The sequence below is a fragment of the Crinia signifera genome, chromosome 7, assembly GCF_055691185.1.
Source record: "Crinia signifera chromosome 7, ASM5569118v1, whole genome shotgun sequence".
In the NCBI taxonomy this organism is placed as follows: Eukaryota; Metazoa; Chordata; class Amphibia; order Anura; family Myobatrachidae; genus Crinia; species Crinia signifera.
Window position 1 is genome coordinate 189,551,960 of NC_139223.1, and position 21,878 is coordinate 189,573,837.

Sequence of the window (21,878 nt, forward strand, 5' to 3'; positions counted from 1 at the left end):
GCGTCCCCTCGCGGGGCTCGCCACACTATTCTATTCTCACTCCACGCCCTAGTGGATAGTGGGGGTATGAAAAGGTCGGAGGACGCGTACCGCCGCCCCTCGCGGACTCGCTGCGCTCGCCACGCTTCGGGTTCACGTTCATCGCGGGGTGGCGTGAAATACTTTTGGGGTGACATTTCACTGGTCAGGGGGGTTTTGGGGGCTTTCTGGCCCATTTACCATTCTTCCCTATGATGATTTGGGCAAATTGACCCATTTAACATTGTTTCCTATGGGAAATCGGGGTCATTGCCGGTAAATTGAGGCATTTAACATTGTTCCCTATGGGGAAATCGCGGCCATCGCGGGTGGACCATTTAAGCATTTTTAGGCGCACACGACGCGACCGACCCGATTTTTCACTGTTTTCAATGCATTTCAATGGAAAAATCGGGGGCATCGCGTCGGAGGCCACTAAAATTACCCCCGATGGCCAAGATTTGTGGCCGTGCTAGGAAACAAGTACCATTTCTTGAATGTGCCGTTTAAGCTATATGACATATGTATATGGGTAGCATGGATGGTGTAATGCATAGCATCATTGCCTTACAGCACTGGGGTTTTAGGTTCTATTCCTAATATTGGCCCTTATTCAGATCTGATCGCAGTACAAATTTGTTCTCAAAATGGGAAAATCCATGTGCACTGCAGGTGGGGCAGATGTAATATGTGCAGAGAGGGATTTCAATTTGGGTGGGGTGTGTTGAAACTGATATCTAAATTGCAGTGTAAAGATAATGCAGCCAGCATTTACCCTGCACAGAAACAAAATAACTCCCCTAAATGTAACTCTCTCTCTACATGTTACATCTGCCCCACCTGCAGTGCACATGGTTTTGTCCATTTTGAGAACAAATTTGTGCTGCGATCAGATCTGAATAAGGGCCACTATTTAAACGGTGTTGAGTTTTTACTTACTCCCCGTGTTTGTTTGGGTTTTCTCTGGGAAATCCGGTTTCCTCCCACAATCCAAATAAATACCGGAAAGGTTAATTGGCTGCTAACAAACATGAACGCTATTGTGTTGACACAGTGGGCCAGATACATCAAGCTTCAAAAAGTGAAGAGAAACAACCAGCCAATCTGCTGCTACCTGCCATTTTTCAAACCTAGCCTGTAACATGGTGGAGCTGATTGGCTGGCTGCGTAGCACTCTCCATTTTATCACTTTTTGAAGCTCGATACATCTGGCCCAGAGTCACTTATGGAAAGTCTGACCGTTTCTAACATCCCTCTTTCCCAAACGTGTTTTGTCCTGCAGATAAAGGCTTGCTGTAGGCCTGCTATATAAAGAGCGTGAGGCTGATTCAGAGTTGCACGCAATGGTGATGCCGGACGCAGTGTGGCGGTTTTTTATTGGGGTTATTCATATTCAATCGGTTCCCTGTGCGTTCGCACGGGGGACCGATTGTTTGCGACTGCGCATGGGTTTATATGAGCATGTGCAGCCGCTGCGTGCGACCGCCCACAGAAGTCAGGGAGGGGGGCGTGGAGGGGCGGGCAATGTGCATATGGGAACGTCCAGAATTTCATGGGCATACCCATGAGAGGGTTGGGCGATCCCATGCAAATTGCCTGGCGACGCGAGTGCAGGCAGTGGACGTCAGCTGCCCGCCCTGTCCTCGCACAGCGCGCCCGCAGGTCTGAGACACCATAGAGGCGTCTCAGGTCTGCGAGCGCTGAATAAATCATTCGATGGTTGCCGACCATCGAAGGATTTTTCCCTCGCACCCAAGGCATGCCTGCGGGGGGTTCAGGGGGCGTGGGCGGCCCTTGGTGGACCCTGGTGCGAGTCAACCAGAATAAGGGCCTATGAGCAGACTAAATGGTCTTTGGCCAAGGTTAATGGCAAACCTTACAGGGCTACTGAAATACACCTGAGACAAAGCACCGGACACTTACTTGGCCACAAGACGATGTCTGGAATTCTTTTAAACATTCCTTCCCTGAGTGCAAATATTTCGTGGAGGCAGTGCCCTATGGAAGAACGCATTAATACAGACAAGTATATAAATGGGCATTCGGGAAGGATTAGCTAGCATGGTGCTGGCCGCAGTCAGCAGAAACAGCGCTCGCCTCCAATAACCATTGGGCACACTTCCTGGCCCCAATATTGGAACACCCAATAATGATCATTTCTAAGTAAAATTCAGATATAATCAGGCACAGTGTTTAATTTGGGGTCATAGATGGAGTGAAGATGGGTCAATTGCCCAATATTCACTGGGAATGCCAAGAATGTGCAGCTAACATTAGACAAAGGGCGGTAATCAATGCCCTCGGCGAAGTGGCGAGGGGGGGTTTGTACAGCGAGGAAAAGCCATCATCGCTATCCGGGCCCCTTGACAGGTGCTCGCCATGTCCTACGTTCCAGGGAAATCCTCACCGGATTCCCCAGAACGGCGAGGTTCACCGCAAATGCAGCAAGCCCGCTGCATATATAGGCGAGCCTTGCCGCTTTGATGGCCGCACTCACCGTTTTCACCTCGCTGAAAAGGAACAGCGAGGTGGAAACGGTGAGTGAAGGGGAGCTGCGAGCTATCGGCACTCCTGCCGTCATAGCTCGCCATTTGGCATTGAATATACACAGATGTCTTGCTCCACCAGTTACTTAAGCACGTTCTCCTCAGGGTCTTTATGTTGTGAGAGCTGCCTAAAGGCCGGCCTGACATTCAGAATATGCTGGCACGAGCCATAGAGCTGAAATGGGTCAACTCAGCCCATATCGGTCTGATGCCTCTGTATTAGGGAAAGGCAAAAATTTAGTAGATTGAAAACTGGTGAGCGTCAAATTTTGAGTTATAAACCAATAGGAAAATGTCCAAGCAATATCAAACAGACCATTAGACATTAGTATACAGATAGAGCCATCCTCATCTAGCCCTTTAATAGGATTAAGTGAGCCAGAGATGTCGGACTTAATCCTATGCTATCCCCTACTGTATTGCTCTATGTATTATATTGCAGCTGAGAACAATAGGCCTTGGTGAGCCATGGCTCACCATGGCTATCCAGAGATGGCTAGTTGAAGAAGGCTCCATCTGTATATATGTACTACGATCAGGGAGGGGACTATTGCTTCCCCTTTAACAGGGCCCCAAACTACTACCAATTTCACACGTTTAGTGATGTCTAGAAACACAGAAAATAACGACCCACAGGAAATCCTCTTACCATGAGCTCTGAAAACCCGATCCTCAACATCTTGAGAGAATGAAATGCCGATGGCTTTAATCTCCTGGATAAATCCTTCATTTACAACAGCTGGAGGGACATCGCCTACATTTAAAGATGCCTAATCAAGAAACATTGATGGTTACAAAGGGGTTGAGGAGTGCAATTTGCTGCCTATAATTGGAAATAAAGGACTTTAAAGAACACTTGAGTGTAGCATTTGAGCAGGGTAGCTTCCAAGAAGCCGATCAATACTCCTCTAATGGTCCGCCATTACTCGCGGTGGCAGGATATACCAGGAAAAGTCAGATCACTGAGCTCCAGGTGAAGCGTATGAATGCATCAAAAAAAATGAGTGGAGCACAGCGCATTAAATATCAAAACATTTTCAGATATAGTACATTAGATATATTAACGTTGCACGTTCAGCTTGAATTAAAAGAAAGACTGCTGACTATTATATATTTGTAAATGCTATAGTGGACAGGAGTGGTGCTGCTTCGTGATATGGTCATTTGGTCTACAACAACTAGGTCGACAAGCATTGGGTCGACAGGCATCAAGTTCGACAAGGTTGACACAAGCATTAGATCAACATGGGCAGGGTCAACAGTAAAAAGGTCGACATGGGGTTTTTCATTGTTTTAGAGCCGACATGTGCCAACAGGCGGTATTTCATGCCCTACCATCCACTAGGGAGTGGTGGGAGAGTAAAATAGTGTGCCGAGTGCAGCGGTGCACTTCAAACTGTGTCCATGTCAACAGTTTCGACATTCGGGTAAAAAAAAAAAAAAACAGTGAAAAAACCCATGTCGACCCAATTCTTGTGTCGACCTAGACCCATGTCGACCCAATGCTTGTCGACCTAGTTGTTGTAGACCAAATGATACACACCCGCTGCTTCGGTCATTGTGCAACAATTCAGTGCATTGTATGCTGCGTGCCTAAGGTGACAGTAACACACTAATAACCATTCATGTCAATTAAGTTTACAATACATACTTTGTGTGTCATATTCGGAGTCAAAAAAGGAGATGCATCGAGGAAACCACCCTTGCCCCGAGCAATGCACCGGCCACCATGACCATGACGGGAGACTACAACCGCAGTAGCCTCTGTAAAAATGGACTTTTGGCAACCTAACTGCCGGCACACTGAATGCATCCCCTCAACTATGTACCAATCAGTTCTACTCCACTGACCACAAGTAGTATAACTGTAGAAGTGTAGTAGCGTAGGAGACTTTCCGGTACTTGTTTCCTAGCACGGCGCCCACTAAGCAAATAGCTTAGTGGGCTATTCTGCGTAGGAAAATCGCATCGCATTGCGTACTGTGTATAGTGCTGTACGATGCGTGCAATGTCAATATTAAGTGCACAGGAGTACTTATACAATGAAATATCGCATAGGATCGCATGGCACCAAATGTGATGCGATATTTCATTGTATAACCACCCATGCCATGTGATGTGATGGGTGCTTACTATGCCATTGCATCACCCTGAAGCGTGGCGAGCTCAGCGAGCCCCGCGAGGGTCGGCGGAACGCGTCGGCCGACCTTTTCATACCCCCACTATCCACGTCGGCGTGGAGTTGATTTTATATAGTGGCCGAAGCGTGGCGAGCCCCGCGAGGGGACGTGGAATACTCGCCACGCTTCGGGCTCGGTGGCTCGCCAACTATATAAAATCAACTCCACGCCCACGTGGATAGTGGGGGTATGAAAAGGTCAGAGGATGCGTTCCACCGCCGCTCGCCACGCTTCGGGGTGGCGTGGATAGTGAGGGTGTTTTAGGAACACATTCATACCAGCCATATCATACATGTGAAAATATGGAAAATCACATTGCATGCAAAAAGCGCATGGGATGCAATTTCACTACGTTAGTGTACATAGAAAATCTGGGCGCCGTGCTAGGAAACAAGTACAGACTTTCCTGCTCTAGCTTACCACAAGGGTTTATTGTAAAAAGGCAGTTTCATTCCTAAAAGGTCACAAAACCTATACATTGATGGGTGCTTACGAGTTCTAAATTTAGATTACTTACTCGGGAGGTAGTTTTGTGACCCAAACTAGCACAGAATGTCTTTTCCATCCAATCCCGTAAAGCCGGCAGCACCATGCCACTTAGTTTATACCTGAAACAAAAAAGAAAAATGTCAATTTGTCTGGTTTCGGTATGCACTAATTTACTGATGACGTAACGGAATACAAAAAAACATCAACTTTGTATAGTGTGAAAATAAAACACTGTATATTTTAATCACATAAATAAAAATTGCAGGTATATGCATCCAGATAAACAGCACGGATGGTGTAATGGTTAGCATTACTGCCTCACAGTACTGAGGTCATGAGTTCGATCCCCACCATGGCTCTAACTGTGTGGAGTTTGTATATTCTCCCTGTGCTTGCATGGGTTTCCTCCGGGTACTCCAGGTTCCTCCCATAATCCAAAAATATACTGGTAGGCTAATTGGCTCCCAACAAATTAACCCTAGAATGTCTGTGTGTGCGCGTGTATATGTGGTAGGGAATTTAGATTGTAAGCTCCACTGGGGCAGGGACTGATGTGATCGTTCAAATATTCTCTGTACAGCGCTGCGGAATATGTGTTCGCTATATAAATAACTCGTCACAAATAAACACACATATATATATGGACTAGCTGTACACTAAAACAGCACCAACAAGGAACTGAAGCAGATTACATCTTTCCGGAGTTTTCAATGTCATCTGTTAAAAGTGTGATGTTAGATGGGAGAAAAAAAAAAAAAAAAAGTCATAACAATCCTATAAAGGCTGAGCATTATTGCGCTTATTAATGTTAGAAATCCCTTTTTCAAAGACACAGTTGTAGGCGTCTGTCCCATTAGTAGAGCATTATTGCCTGTATACTGTGCACTGTTTGAGTGTCATTCAGAGTTCAAACAGTCGTCTTAACCAATGAAAACCTTTTTAACCAAAACGATTAACCAATGTGTTGACTACAACTCCTGAAATAATGATATTCTAATTCAAAATACCCTCAGAAACATGTATTACATAACAAGATGCCTCCATCAAACAACGGAGCAATGTGCAGAAAGGAGACATCAAGGAACGGGTTGTGCAAGATTTATTGACGGCCAGCTAGAAGAATAACGACGCTGCCAAAATATTATATTACCCTCTCCTGCAAACATTGTTTACTTAAACTATCCTACTTAAGAAGGAGCCTTTCCAGTTCATTTTTCTGTTCTACGATCAACCGTATCAAGTGTATAGTGGATGCCTGATGAACATTGCCTAAGTCAAGTACTTCTGCTACATAAACAAATCTGCACAGCGTCTGAGCTGCAAGGTCTGACGGACATAAACCGCTACGGCTCTCCGCTCTGGAGGGAGCAGCATGGGAATTAAAAGAGGCTAGAAGCAAGGGGCTGTGTAGGTACAGTCAAGGCAGAAGCAATCGGCACTAAAAACAAGGAAAATCAGGACTGGTGGGAAATACTAAAAGGGAAACCACTCTGCTGGCACCATGAGGTGACCCAGTAACAATAAATAAATCCGGTATGAACGTGATGTTCCCTACTGACGAATGGGAATTGCTTACCTAAAATGTGGTTTATGTAAGCATCGGTCAGCGATAAACTACTAAGGATGTTGCTAAAATAAGCGGAATCCAGACCGAAGCGAAGAAACGATAGGCCCTTTGTTGTATCATGTGTAGCCAAACGGGCAATTGTACTCAGCATTAAATAACCCAGGGTGGCCAAGCTGGTCCTCAAGGTCTACCAACAGTTCATGTGTCTCAGGCAACCGGTGGCTCTATAGTAGGAATGAATCCAGCAGGTTTGAAAATGTGACAGTTAGTAATGACTACAGCGTGCACCAGCTAGGGAGTCTGGGGAAGGTGACAGTAATGAATACAGCTGTGCACCAGCTAGGGAGTCTGGGAAATGTGACAGTTAGTAATGACTACAGCTGTGCACCAGCTAGGTGATCTGGAAAACGTGGACCGTTGGTAGATCTCGAGGACCGGTTTGGCCAGCCCTCCCTGAAACAACCCATTGGATGGGGCTGCCAAGAGAAGAACGTCTGAATGCATGGCGCTCTCCATTGAATGTGGGCAACTGCTAGCCAGGACTCAAGAAGCCGTCCTTAGATAAGGAGTGGTCATTTTAGCTTTATCCCCCTAACATCCAGTAATGCTAATAGAGCCTATACACGTGGGGTCTTTTATTTTTTATTTATGGAGATAGATTATACAAGAAATGTCCCACTAAATTAAAAGCTAAATTGACAACTTCATGTATCAACAGTTCACTTTACCTTTATATTATATTTATTTATTAACAGTTTCTTATATAGCGCATACATATTCCGCAGCGCTTTACAGAGAATATATGAACATTCACATCAGTCCCTGCCCCAGTGGAGCTTACAATCTATATTCCCTACCACATGTACACACACACACAGACATTCTAGGGTTAAATTTGTTGGGAGCCAAATAACCTACCTGTATATTTTTGGATTTTGGGAGGAAATCGGAGTACCGGAGTAAACCCACGCAAGTATGGGGAGAATATACAAACTCTGCATATTTAGGGCCATGGCGGGAGTTGAACCCATGACCTCAGCGCTGTGAGGCAGCAATGCTAACCATTACACCATCCTTACTGCCCCATATATCAATGGACCCATTAGATTGCCTGCAAACATATGTAGATGCATCTGCATTTAAAGCATTCTCAATTAATCTACAACAATTAAAGAGTTAAGGCATAAACTGTTCAAGGCATTTATACAACATTATCCCTGGTTCTAAAACTCAGGATGTGGCAAAGACAAAACCTGGGGTTGCAAGATTGACCCTATACAAGGGATGTACACAGCCCAACAGGACTTACACATTAATAAGTAAAGGGGGCATTCTACTTGTTCACCAAACAGATTCAATTCAACGGACCTTCGGGTTATCCACCCGGATCCGCCCAGCTGTCCGCCGCTATTTTCAATTCAAGTCTCCCGCTGGACTGCTAGCCAATAGGCGCTTGCGGTCCAGCAGTCAATGAGAAGCAGAATTGGTGGCTGCTGGATTGCGAGTGCCTATAGGCTAGCGGTCCAGCGGGAGACTTGAACTGAAAATAGCAGCGGACAGCGGGGAGCGGGCTGCAGCAGAATTCAGTCCCCCTTGGCAACAAGCAATTTCAGTCCCCCTTGGCAACTAGCAATTTTTGACCCACTTGGCATCTAGCTATTTCAGTCCCCCTTGGCATCGAGCATGAAGCCCCTGGCATCAAGCATGAAGTTCCTAACAATGAACATGTAGGTAAGTGGCACTTGTGTCAAATGTGTAAAGGGCATTACGGTTTGTTAAATAGTATGCAATGGGTAGCATGTGTGGCCTTACCTGGAATTGTCATTACGGCATGTGGCTTTATGTGTAATGGGTATTACAAAGTTCGCTAAACTGTGCAATGGGCATTACGGTGTGTGGTATAACGTTAGGCCATGCCCCCTTTTCAAAGCACAAGAGCACCACCTACTACAAATCTGGGGGTAGCGGGGGGAGGGGAGGCACGAAACATGCCCTTGCTCTGGGCACCGTGGCACCTCGCTACACCACTGAGCCCTGTTCTAAAGCAGCTGAACCAGAAACCCTGTGCTCCAAGCTGCTGTTACACCGGAGAAGCGCTGTGCATGGAAACGCCTTACATCTTAAATATTTACTGAAATACTAACAGGATTCAGCTAGACGTTGTATAATAACTCTCCCGCTGCCCTGGGCGAGTTTAAATCAGTGTGCTTTTATGACCTGTTAGAGAATGCATATTCAACATTATCTCTGTATAACGTCTCGGTAAACACCACGCGGGCCTCTGTGACAAGCCTGCTAAACACACGGCTCCCTGACTAACTGCAACTTGTGCAGCTGATTTAAAATGCTCTCCGTCGGCTGACGCACTTATTAATTAATGAAGACACAATACAACATCAACAGTGCAGAGCTGGCTCCAGGCTGCCGAGATGCTCCCGACGTTGTCTATTGTCAATGGTTCCCAGAGATGCATGGGTGGGTGGGGTGGACAGAGCGGAGATTGTCTGGGGTTTATCTGCTAAGCACCAGGCAGTTTTGCATGTGAAGAACAGATGTGTATTATTTATTGGGTGGTTCAGTGATTCAGCAGCGAGCAGTAAACACTGGAAAATTCAGCTACCACGAGGCTGGGATGTGTAGGGGCTGAGCAATTACACTCAGAGAGCGCTGTGGCCATTATTCATTCCCAGACACCACCGGCCAGGGTGGGGTGGGGGACCTTATTTTTTAAACTACAAGCACACTTCTATATATTTATTGTATTATAATATATTTTCTAATACAATAAATGGATATATTTATTATGTTACATTTTTTTTCTATTTTTTCTTTTTAAGACACCACTATTAGGCGCTTGTACCCACCCACACCTCTCATGCTATTGCCTGGACTGTACACTCTTATGTTCGACGTATACGGCCGATTTACGCATCACGCAATACATCCAAAATACCGTCTCATTTTACAGTGTTGTTATTCAACCAAATATTTCTGAATAAATATTTGTCTAAAAGTCTTAACCCTTTGAGGGCCAAAATCTGTGTAAGATTAGCAAAAACATCCGTTAAAAATGCTCTTTGAGAGAAATTCTAAAATATCAGCTAAAATACCAGAGTTGCTCACATTTGTTATATGAATTCAAATAAAAAAATGTTGTGTAAATAAAAAGCTTATAATTCCTATAGAAGTTAAACATTACAAGTCATTATGATAAATAAAAATATTGGCTCGGCAATTCGCACACCAATCTTGACCAATTCACTTGCCGCTCAAAGGCTTAAATATACATGTGATTTGTCCAACACACACACACACACACACACGTATCTATATGTATCTCTAACATAGTGGGGTATATTCAATGCCGGGGGCAAGCTGTGACAGCGAGCAGTACTGCCTGCTCACCGTCACAGCTCGCCCTGTCAGTATTCAACTGACAAACCCCCCCCGCCCCCCGAGCATGTGCGCAATGGAGTATGCGGCCGCAAAAACAGCGGGCCCCCTGCATTAGCCACAAACCTCGCTGTTTGGGGGAATCCTTTCCGTCCTGTGACCGCGAGGATTTCCATGGAACATAGAATAGGGTGAGCTGCCGGCGAGGGGGTTAAACAGCGAGGATCGCTTGTATTCTGCGATCCCCACAGTTTAACCCCCTTGCCAGCCGCATTGAATACATGCCATTGCGGTCACACGTTCTCTTGCCCCTCGATTTGGTCATTTTTCTATCTGATTTTCTTATCGAAATCTAATGGGCCCCATACATCAGCAATTAATTGTGACAATCCTCAGATCTGGAGATGATTGTCGCAATTAATCTTTAAATGTGTGGGCTCCCCCTTTTGGCGATCCCGATTAAAAATTGATCGGGATCGCCAATCGATTGCTGAATCAGATTTTTAAACATGTTTAATAATCTGGAAATATCTGCGGTTGTTTTTTATATGTGTGGGCATTCCCGTCTCGTCTTCTTCTTCTATTTAAATTATGAAGAAAAGTGACAGCTGAAATGACAATCGATTGAGGTGATGTATGGGCACTTTCCAGATATGAAGATGCAATCTTTAGATGGGAAAAATCTGCCGATCACTGAAATAAATCTGTAATGTGTGGGCAAGTCAAATAGATTGTAGAAACCATTTATCTGGATCTGGAAACCATTAATTGTGATTGCTGACGTATGGGGCCCATAACGCATTCGATCTGGATGCGCAGCTCTGTACTATATAGTCCAAGTCGAATGCGTTTGCCTTGCCGTACGATTTGATCCTGATTGAATCAGGATTGAATAGCAAGGCAATCGCACCATGTGTACACCCCTTACGTCCCATATGTAGGTCACGTTTTGGCTCAGTAATTGATATGTTTGGCTGGTGTTCTTCCTCTAAGCCAGCACCTAAACCCATTGAAGGAGCACACTTTTATTTAAATCCCTGTCAATACCATGAGCCAAGTAATACAGAGCCGTGCTCAGATTTTTTCAGAAGTCAATGTAGCCCCACACACGCTTAATCCCCCCACCCAAAAAAAAAAAATTGTGAGCGTGACCGAGATGGTGACACCTTTGTTTTTTTGATCGCTCAATGGGGGTGATTCTAATTGTCTCGGTATGCAGCAAAGCTCGCATACTGAATGTGGGGGCTTCTGAAAGTTGCCAAGAACCTCAAAAAAAAAAATAGAATGGAAGAGAGGGATTTAAATGTCATCACGTGAAATAAATAAGTAATAAAAATAAAATATAAAAACAAAGTGACTCAATAGTATACAGTGATGAACTGCGTTGATCTTAGGTTAATTATTTTATTATTCTTTATATGAAGGTGCAGAACCATGTAAGCTTGTTCCTGTAATACAAACAGCTTGAACATGAGACACAGAAAGCCTATAATATCACACTAGTGCACCCATCAGGTTCCCTTACGACTTTTCCCTTTCAGAACACGAACAATCTGGAATTTTTTCTTCCCTTGAAGAAAAAATAAAAATCTCTGGCTCTTTAAAACGCTCCCTTGTACAGCACATGCTCTATGTACACACAACTGCACCAAGTGGTACTTGCCTTCGGATTGGATGAACGTAAAAATGGGCTGGTGCTTCTGCTCTAACATCATTGGTGAGTGGGAGTGAGCTACTGATAAACAAACAACATCACTGGACAATACCAAATGTGACGCCTACTATTAATCTGAATAATCCCACCTCTGCCATTTAACCATTTGCAGCTTTGAGCTTCCACCAGAGGGGGCTTAGTTGTGCTACAGCACCATCTTCAGGCGGCGATGGTAACTGCATTCTCAAATGAAGACAGCAGTTAATAAATGAATTTCCCTATTTTGACAAATAGCAACATTTGGTAAACAAAATGGACCAGATAATTAACAGATATAATAACCAATGATCCTAAGAGAAATATATAAATCAAATAATTTAGCCTTGTATACTGCCATGTGAGATCTCAGTACAGTGAACGCGTGCCTGTGCTATTACTGGAAAGACAGCACACAATTCAAACCGCCACTGATTTCTATAAGTAAATCCAATGGGTTTCACATTTAATCTTACATCAGACTGATCATAAACAAAATCACATTTTTCTATTGTACGGAGCTGAAGTTCCAATCTTACCGTTTGCCAGTGAATTCAGCTTGCCCCTTTTTGTTGAAAGTGAATTTGGAATCGCTGTAACCCCATCCGTTCCATTTCAGAACCTCTTGCCTATGTGGGAGATAAATAAAAGTCTATTACATAAGATCAGATTTAATTGTGTACATTCGGTCCATTCAGTTTTCAGCTACAGCTACAATTATTCCCCCCAAAAAAAACAGTTTTCAGAATTTTTTTTTTGCTAAATGCACTACTGGGGACATGATCTGTAACTGGCACTACTGGGGACATGATCTGTAACTGGCACTACTGGGGACATGATCTGTAACTGGCACTACTGGGGACATGATCTGTAACTGGCACTACTGGGGACATGATCTGTAACTGGCACTACTGGGGACATGATCTGTAACTGGCACTACTGGGGACATGATCTGTAACTGGCACTACTGGGGACATGATCTGTAACTGGCACTACTGGGGACATGATCTGTAACTGGCACTACTGGGGACATGATCTGTAACTGGCACTACTGGGGACATGATCTGTTACTGGCACTACTGGGGACATGATCTGTTACTGGCACTACTGGGGACATGATCTGTAACTGGCACTACTGGGGACATGATCTGTAACTGGCACTACTGGGGACATGATCTGTAACTGGCACTACTGGGGACATTATCTGTAACTGGCACAAAATATGGGCAAGAAAATGAATGCTAAGCAATCATTTTCTTGCCCATATTTAGTTATAAAACCTTGTTTCATGCACAAATAAAATATATGTGTGTATTTCATGTGTTTTTACAACATAAATGCATTTTGTGTTCACACGAGTCCCACCCTCAAGATACCTCATTGAAATATAAAAATATTCTGAAATACAGAATAATCCATTACCCAAAATGCTACTGGCCCCGAGCATTTTGGATAAGGGATACCGAACCTGTATTACAATTACTGTACATGTAGCAGGCTTTGACATACACATTAATTACTTATAAGCTTTTTATTTAAGTTATGTCATTTCAGATGAGGATGTAGTACAGCAGTGTTTTTCAACCACTGTGCCGTGGCACACTAGTGTGCCTCGAGCTGTTCCCAAGTGTGCCTCCAGATCTAGAGATGCCCAAACCAGTTTACAGCCACCACCAGTTCAAGTGTTATTTACTGGTCTCTTTTTTTCATTTAAAGGGCCAATGTATTTTATTTGTGTTACCTGTGGGGACCAGTGAGATTGTTTTTTATATGGAGGCCAATAGGTTTGTTTTTTTCCTATTTGGCCAATATGTTTTGCCCTGTGGGGATCTCATGATGTGCCTTGGCAATTTTAAAATCTTATTTAGTGTGCCGCAAGGTAAAAAGGTTGAAAATCACTGTAGTACAGGAAGGGAAATGGAGTTTAGATTACACACTATCCTGTCTCTGTAACAGGGATTATCCCTCTCTTTATAACAATATATGATTCATTTCGAGCTTCTTTTCATTTACCATATTAGCCACTTTTTAATTATACGTATGAAGCTAAATCTTCCATAAAAAGACAAAAATAATAATAATAGAACAAACCTTGGTAAGCATCTTTCTAGCATAACAAAACTAGAAGGAGACCAGAACGATCATTTGCGGGCATTAAAGATTAGGTCTACAGGGATATTGAGGGAAAAATTTACTAAGATGTGAAATACACTTCACAGTTGATGTTGCTATGGGAAACCAATCACATCCTGTCTACTATCTTCAAGAGGGTGGTAAATAAATAAGTAGCTTCTGATTGGTTGCCCATAGCAACACGACCTGTGAAGTGTATTTCACATCTTAGTAAATTTCACCCTGAATGTTTTCCAGATATCAGGGGAGTTTATAGATACAGAATATGAACGAAGGGGCTCAACGTTTTGCAAAGAAACAGATTCATACGTACCAGGATTGTCCCCTCAGCCCAAAAAGAACTAGATTGGTAATAATTAGGAATAAGCAAGGAAAGCAAAAAACAAAAAAAACAAAGCCATAATCTGGGTAATGGTTTGAGGAAGAACGGGTACTAAAGGGTTACACGTATACAGCTTTTAAGGTTTGCAAAGAAGAACAAACAGGAAAACGCGTTTGCTATCTGGTTACTTTTTGCATATGAACTGGTTGGTCTGGCTGCAAATCTCCAGACTCTCGTTCAACAACTATACAATGTCCTGGGTCGTTAACCCTTTGAGTGCCAAGGGAATTTGTCAAAATGGGTGTGAAAATTCCCAAGCAAACTTTTTTTTTTAATGATTAATCCTTTCTTTAAGTGCCGACGTTGCTGTGAGAGATCCTCAAAATATTTTGTTAAAAATGCCAGCGCCGCTCACAGCGGCTGTTCTATTTTTATCTAAACGTCAGTTCATTCACTTGGCTGTATTTGTATTTATTTCTACTAAAAAGGAACAGTCGCTGTGAGAGACTCTGGCATTTTTAACAGATATTTTTAGGCTCTCTCACAGCAAAGTTGGAACTCAAACAGTTGATCAGGAAATAATTATTTTTCCCCTATTTAAAATACAACATCTCAAAATGAAAAAAATAAATGTAACGGACAGTAAGCTATGCTTTAATCATCTCACCCATTCTATACCTTATTTTTAAGCCACATATCCTGAACAAGATAAACCCAATGACACTCCACCAGATCAGACACACACAAAAAGGCTGTCCACTCACAAAACACTGTAGTATTTAACTGGCTGCATAGACGCATAAAATCAGCTAAACCACTAGGTGGCAGGTGCAGTGTTCCAATATACTGTACAGGTAAATCCTTTACATATATCTGCAGGAAGTTTGCTGGGCAGATGAAACCGCATGTTTGGAAGAAACCAGCGGATACAAAATCTCCTGACAATTAAACGTCATTACTAGAGACAGGATTATATGCATTTGCATATTTGCATATGCATTTGCATATTTTGCCCATTCTCACTGGTTATTGCATATTTTACCTAAAATCTAGTGATGGTGCATATTTTAGGCCATGCCCCCTTTCCACCCGCGATTCACAGCACTGCCTTGCCCTGCTGCTGCTGGCCAGATAGTGGTAGAGTGTGCAGGCCGGGGAAATATGTGCGCAGTGTGGGGAACCTTGGATGTACATAGCGTACAGTCTGACACTGCTCTAGGCTGCCAATCCATGTTGCTAAATGTCAGTCGGGTGGATGCCATTACGAAGCTCCTGAACCTTTGCCTGCCCCTGGCCTGGGACTACACACCAAGAGACAGACTTCTGCAGCAGAGGAGGCGGGCAGAAGGGTTGTGACATCACACGACGCGGAGGAAATGCCGTGTCAGTGAGTATGCGGCATAGGGAGGAAGCCTTCCACTGCGCTGCCTTCACACGCTATGCTGACATTTGATCCATCGGAGATGAGGGTCCGTGCAGTTGACGCAAGAAGAGCTTTGGATGCTGCAGTCTGCTGTAGCAGCCAGGAAGAAAAAAAAATCCTGTGCACAGCACTAGACATCTGCAGATGCTGTGGGCCAATTTTTGAGGTTTATTTGCAACTAATTGTATGCTGATTTTTAAATAAATAAGTTAAAAAGTACCTCTTTTATTATTTAATGTATAGCATATTTTAACACTTTTCATGCATATTTTAAGTATTTTTCATGCATATTTGCATGCATATTTCAAGCTTTTTATGTTGCATATAATCCTGTCTCTAGTCATTACCTTTTACATAAAGACAATAGCACACGTAACCAAGTGCAAATGGATGTGACATTAGGTACGGTTGACTATCATGTAGTCAAATATTCACATTTCAATTGAGTTCAGTGAAAAAGAAGTCTTGTATCCTGGGAACAGTTTCTGTCCTGGAATGTAAAATGCAAACAATACCTAAGAACATATCCGCTTTCGGACACAAGGTGGCAGCATAAACACACACTGGTTCCTGCCAAGACAGCTGTGGCTGGGCTTCCTGTTCTTTCAACACTACATGTGCATTGAATAACGGGAACATTAAATATGATGTAAATACGTCAATTCCTATGTATCATACACACGAATCTCTTCAGTGGCCAATGCGCAGCATTCAGCACTCCCCATTGGCTATATTTCCTAAAAACTTGGTACACCTACCTTTCATTTACCTATTATACTTCTAGATTCATTTACCTATTATACTTCTAGATTCAATTTTACTACCTGAATTGTATTCTGTGTCCGTGCAGAGGTGACCGATATATTGCAGTCAGAACTTCCATTCAATAGAATTTTACCTATTATGTCAGTAAGAATTCATGCCATCAGTGAGGCATGAGGCACCAAGGTGCCTCGTGACAAGGTTTATTTAATGGTGTAAATAGGAGGTAGCCTACTGCATCCCAATGACTATCAGATGACAGCTGTAGTATCACATGTTGCCTGGACTCCGCAATCTGATTTTTAAACATAAAATCAGTGTCATAAGCATTGCTGGAAAACATTTCTGCACTTGATACTGCCATCTTGTGACTGGCAAGAACACTGGCTCCATTCATCACTATAATTAGAACAGTCACAGGCATTCTTGAGGATGCATCCCAAAGCGCCGCTCTAACCAGCATCGTGAGTCGAGGAAAAAGCAAGTAAGGTCACACAGTGTTCTTTATCTCAGCATGACCCATATTCCATGAGCACACCAAAGAGTTTAGGTTTATTTTTAGACATGCCCCCCACCCCTATCACATCTTATAAAACCACATTCACCACATTATTATAGATGGTTAGATGACAACGCTCCTCCTACTGCTGTCATGCAAACTGCAGGTTTCTAACTGTGACATACTGTATAAAAAAAATTAAATGCTAAATGTTTGTAGACACTAGGTGGCAGTATTACTCCATTACAAGATTTTTTTTATTTGCTGCACTGTTTTTTTTTTGTTTTTTTAAGCAAAACCCACCCACAGACTCTTTATTGTTCAATCGGATGAAGCAGATATGTGAGGGTGGGGGTATTTATTTAGCAAGGATGTTATTTCTTAAGGTTTTATTTTGTACACGTCAGCAAATATACAAATAAAAGTTACTTTGTACATGATAAACTTTTATTTGGCATGTAAAGTTGTATTCATTCTTAAGGTGCCCATACACTTGTCTGACGGATCGAGCCGAGACATCGGTCCGGTGTGCATCAGACCTGCTATATGATATATAAGTGGGTACCCAGTATGCAATATACGATGGATTCAATCCACCCAATTGACTGTTTGGTGAATCGTGTGATCACAATAGACTCCTCTGTTTGTAACATTTTATTGTGGCGGATCGCGTAGTATCCGCCACTGCAATAAAACGTTATAAAGTGACCGAGCCGCGGTGAGCCATTGATGAGGGGTGTGCCCAGCTTAAACCTAAAAATATTATTATTATTAACAGTTTCTTATATAGCGCACACATATTCCGCAGCGCTGTACAGAGAATATTTGACCATTCACATCGGTCCCTGCCCGGTGGAGCTTACAATCTATATTCCCTACCACATGTACACACACACACAGATATTCTAGGGTTAATTTGTTGGGATCCAATTAGCCTACCAGTATATTTTTGGATTGTGGGTAAGAAACGGGAGTACCCGGAGGAAACCCACGCAAGTATGGGGAGAATATATAAACTCCACACAGTTAGGGCCATACCTTGACCTTAGTGCTGTGAGGCAGTAATGGTCACTATAACACCGTCTATACCATGGACACCACTAGTATAATATAGTATAATATAATATAAATATACATAGATCGCACCTAGAACACAATTATTCCAGCCTGTTCAGGTTCAGTTTTCCATCTACATATTATCTTACATATAGGTCTACAAATAAGGTACAATTTTGGTAATACAGGTTGAGTATCCCTTATCCAAAATGCTCGGGACCAGAAGAAGTTTGGATAACGGATTATTTCATATTACAGAATATTTTTATATTTCAATGAGGTATCTTGCATTTATGTTGTATAAACACATAAACCACATGAAATACACACAAATATATTTTATTTGTGCATCAGACAAGGTTTCAAAACATGAAACAAAGTTTGTGTACAATCTCAGGTACTGAATTTAATATACCAAGCAATCATGTTCTTGCAGATATTTAGTGCCAGTTACATATCACGTCCCCAGTAGTGCCAGTTACATATCACGTCCCCAGTTGTGCCAGTTACATATCATGTCCCCAGTTGTGCCAGTTACATATCATGTCCCCAGTTGTGCCAGTTACATATCATGTCCCCAGTAGTGCCAGTTACATATCATGTCCCCAGTAGTGCCAGTTACAGATGTCCCCAGTAGTGCCAGTTACATATTATGTCCCCAGTAGTGCCAGTTACATATTATGTCCCCAGTAGTGCCAGTTACATATTATGTCCCCAGTAGTACCAGTTACATATCATGTCCCCAGTAGTGCCAGTTACATATTATGTCCCCAGTAGTGCCAGTTACATATTATGTCCCCAGTAGTGCCAGTTACATATCACGTCCCCAGTAGTGGCAGTTACATATCACGCCCCCAGTAGTGCCAGTTACATATCACGCCCCCAGTAGTGCCAGCTACATATCACGCCCCCAGTAGTGGCAGTTACATATCATGTCCCCAGTAGTGCCAGCTACATATCACGCCCCCAGTAGTGGCAGTTACATATTATGTCCCCAGTAGTGCCAGTTACATATTATGTCCCCAGTAGTGCTTCTAGCAAGAAAATTTCACTTTCGGGAATATATGGTTTTTGGAATAATTTGGACAACGGATATTTGGATAATGGATACTCAACCCGTACTGCATTATTCACGTTAATACATAAAGGTCTTACAGAAAAACTTAACTGAACGTGTAAAATCACATTACGTTCTCATCAGCACAAACCTCAGGAAAACACAACCACAGAGTGTAGCATCATTAGGACAGTGGCACTCCCAAAGATGGGAGAACCTGTACATTGTCTCTAGGACAAAAGGTGCCCATACACAGTGCGATGCGTAAAATATGTGCTGCCCGAACTTTATGAACTAGAGTGCATTACATCTAGTCAAAACGCAAGGTGCTTTAGCTCTTCACATGCGTTCTGAGCTTGTGTACCTGTGGCCTACACATGGTAGGAGAGCAGCCATTTTGTTTTTAGCTCCTGTTGAATATATATAGCCTGAATATTGGATCAGCTGCCTCTACAACGTGCTCAGATATCAGGTACACTATATAAACAGACACGTTCTATTCCCATACCGGAGGAAAAGCACCACCACAAGGCCACATCCTTTTATATTCAACCATCTGCCCTCTAGCTGTTGTGGTACAACGAGTACCAGCATGCTTTGCAGAATGCCAACACAAGTGGCCACAATGCCACAGATAGATGTATCAGGGTAGAAACATTCTCTGTCAGAAGGCGGCAGGAGGATGAATGCTCCTGTCCATCTTTCCTGGGTGTCAGTACAGCTTTGCTTACTCTAGGTACTGTGCGGCTGCTGTGGAACATCTGGGATATCAGACTCTTATGCCAAGTATCAGCCTGGACCTGAGCCGCACTGGGTTGTTAGTAGCAATGAACTTTATTGAAAACTTTTTCCGTCTTCACATACTTTATTTAAAACAGACGTTATGTGCATAGTATAAAGTGGGTGTAATGCTACTATGTGACGATGGTGGAAATGGATCAAGCCTTTGAAAGTCTGGAGAAGTGGACAAGTTGCCCATAGAAAGCATTGATAAAGTACATTTGATGCATCTCCCCCCTATAGGTGTAACTCATAGGCAATGTACAACTGGACTAATCATAAATGAACTTGTGTTTATACATAACTATATCTACAGTGCTCTCTCACTCACAGGTGCTGAGGAGATGGGTTACTAGCTGAGCAGATACATTTGACTGACATCCTGGCAGAACTGCTTTCCTGTGGTGGCAGCTGCCCAGGCCTAGGGGGCAGCACAGTGCCACGAGTATGACCAGACTAGGGGCCAGATTCTCTAAGCTTCAAAAAGTGATAAAATAGAGAGTGATAAACAGCCAGCCTATCAGCTCCTGCCTGACATTTTTCAAACACAGACTGTGACATGACAGGTACGAGCTGATTGGCTGGCTGTTTATCACTCTCCATTTTATCACTTTTGAAGCTTAGAGAATCTGGCCCTTGGTGAGATTTCCCATATGAATGGACGGTTAACTCTTATTTGAGGCCGCACCCACCAGCCAATCACAGGAAGGAGCCTTCCTTCTTCCACTCTTCACTATGGCCCTTATTCTGGTTGGTGCGGTCAGAGCCGCACACGGGGCTCCGACCGCACAAACCAAGGGCCGCCCACCGGACGGATCGCCACGGCCGTCCGTACACGGACGGCTGGCGATCCGCACAAAAATGGTGGAGGCTACGCCTCCACCATGGTGGGAGCTGCCCCCTGCCTTCGATGGTCGACGACCATCGAAGGCAGGCCCGCACGCCGCGGCAGCTCCCGCAAGCTCAGACCACACGGACAATCGTCCGTGTGGGAGCTTGTAAGGGGGCTGAAAGCTGACATCCGGCGACGTCAGCTTTCCGCCCCCATGTCATGGTAATGAGGGCGTCATGCCCTCATTACCATGCATACGCCCCGCGTTTTCATGGGAACGCCCATGAAACGCGGGGCGTACACATAGGGAAATGAGGGGCTGAAGCCCCTCACGCCCCTATACGCCCCCTTTGCGGCGGACGAAATCCGTCTGCGGCGAAGGGGGCTGCACATGCGCAGAATGACCTCTGCGCATGTGCAGACAAAAAACATCGGCGGTACGGCCGCACGCGGGCCGTACCGCACGATTCTGAATAAGGGCCTATGAGCGCAGTGATGGAAAACACAGACTGTAACCCGAGCACATTGGCACTTATTTCATAAACCCATGTGGTGCTGTAACCCATAGCAACAATCGAACATTTCTACTGTACCGTAAAAATAATTCAAACAAACCAATATATGATTGGTTGCTATTGGTTACAGCACGTCTACTCATGCACTGTAACATAATTTCATTAAATAAGGCCCATGGTTCATAGATTGTAATAATAAAGTAGGAACTGAACATTTTCCCTGTAGCCTACACGGATTCAGTATTGAATCCCGGCGGTCGGGATCCCGGCGTTCAGAATCCCAACGCCGGAATCCCGACAGCCGAAATGCCGACAAGGGGGGGACGTGGATCGCCCCCCCTTGCAGGCTCGCCACGCAGCGGGCCCGGGGCCTCGCTACGCTCGGCACACTAATTTATTCTCCCTCCAGGAGTGTCGTGGACACCCACGGAGGGAGAATGTGTCGGCATTTCGGCGGTCGGGATTCCGGCGTCGGGATTCTGAACGCCGGGATTGTAACTGCATCCCGCCTACACACAGAGCCCCTTATTCAGATCTGATCGCAGTACAAATTTGTTCTCTAAATGGGCACAACCATGCAGGTGGGGCAGATGTAACATGTATAAAGAGAGTTAGA

The 21,878-nt window shown here is 43.9% G+C and overlaps 1 protein-coding gene across 1 annotated transcript in view; it reads right to left on the reverse strand.

The window, feature by feature from the left end:
- The window catches only part of AGPS (alkylglycerone phosphate synthase), a 172,905-nt gene that overhangs the window by 119,584 nt on the left and 31,443 nt on the right, over nucleotides 1-21,878 (reverse strand). Inside the window, exons 2-5 of the mRNA XM_083154721.1 lie at nucleotides 12,423-12,512; nucleotides 5,262-5,352; nucleotides 3,214-3,334; nucleotides 1,942-2,016 (exon numbers count right to left, since the gene is read on the reverse strand). Of these exons, the coding sequence (XP_083010847.1) occupies nucleotides 1,942-2,016; nucleotides 3,214-3,334; nucleotides 5,262-5,352; nucleotides 12,423-12,512 (377 nt within the window). The remainder of the gene's footprint in view (nucleotides 1-1,941; nucleotides 2,017-3,213; nucleotides 3,335-5,261; nucleotides 5,353-12,422; nucleotides 12,513-21,878) is intronic.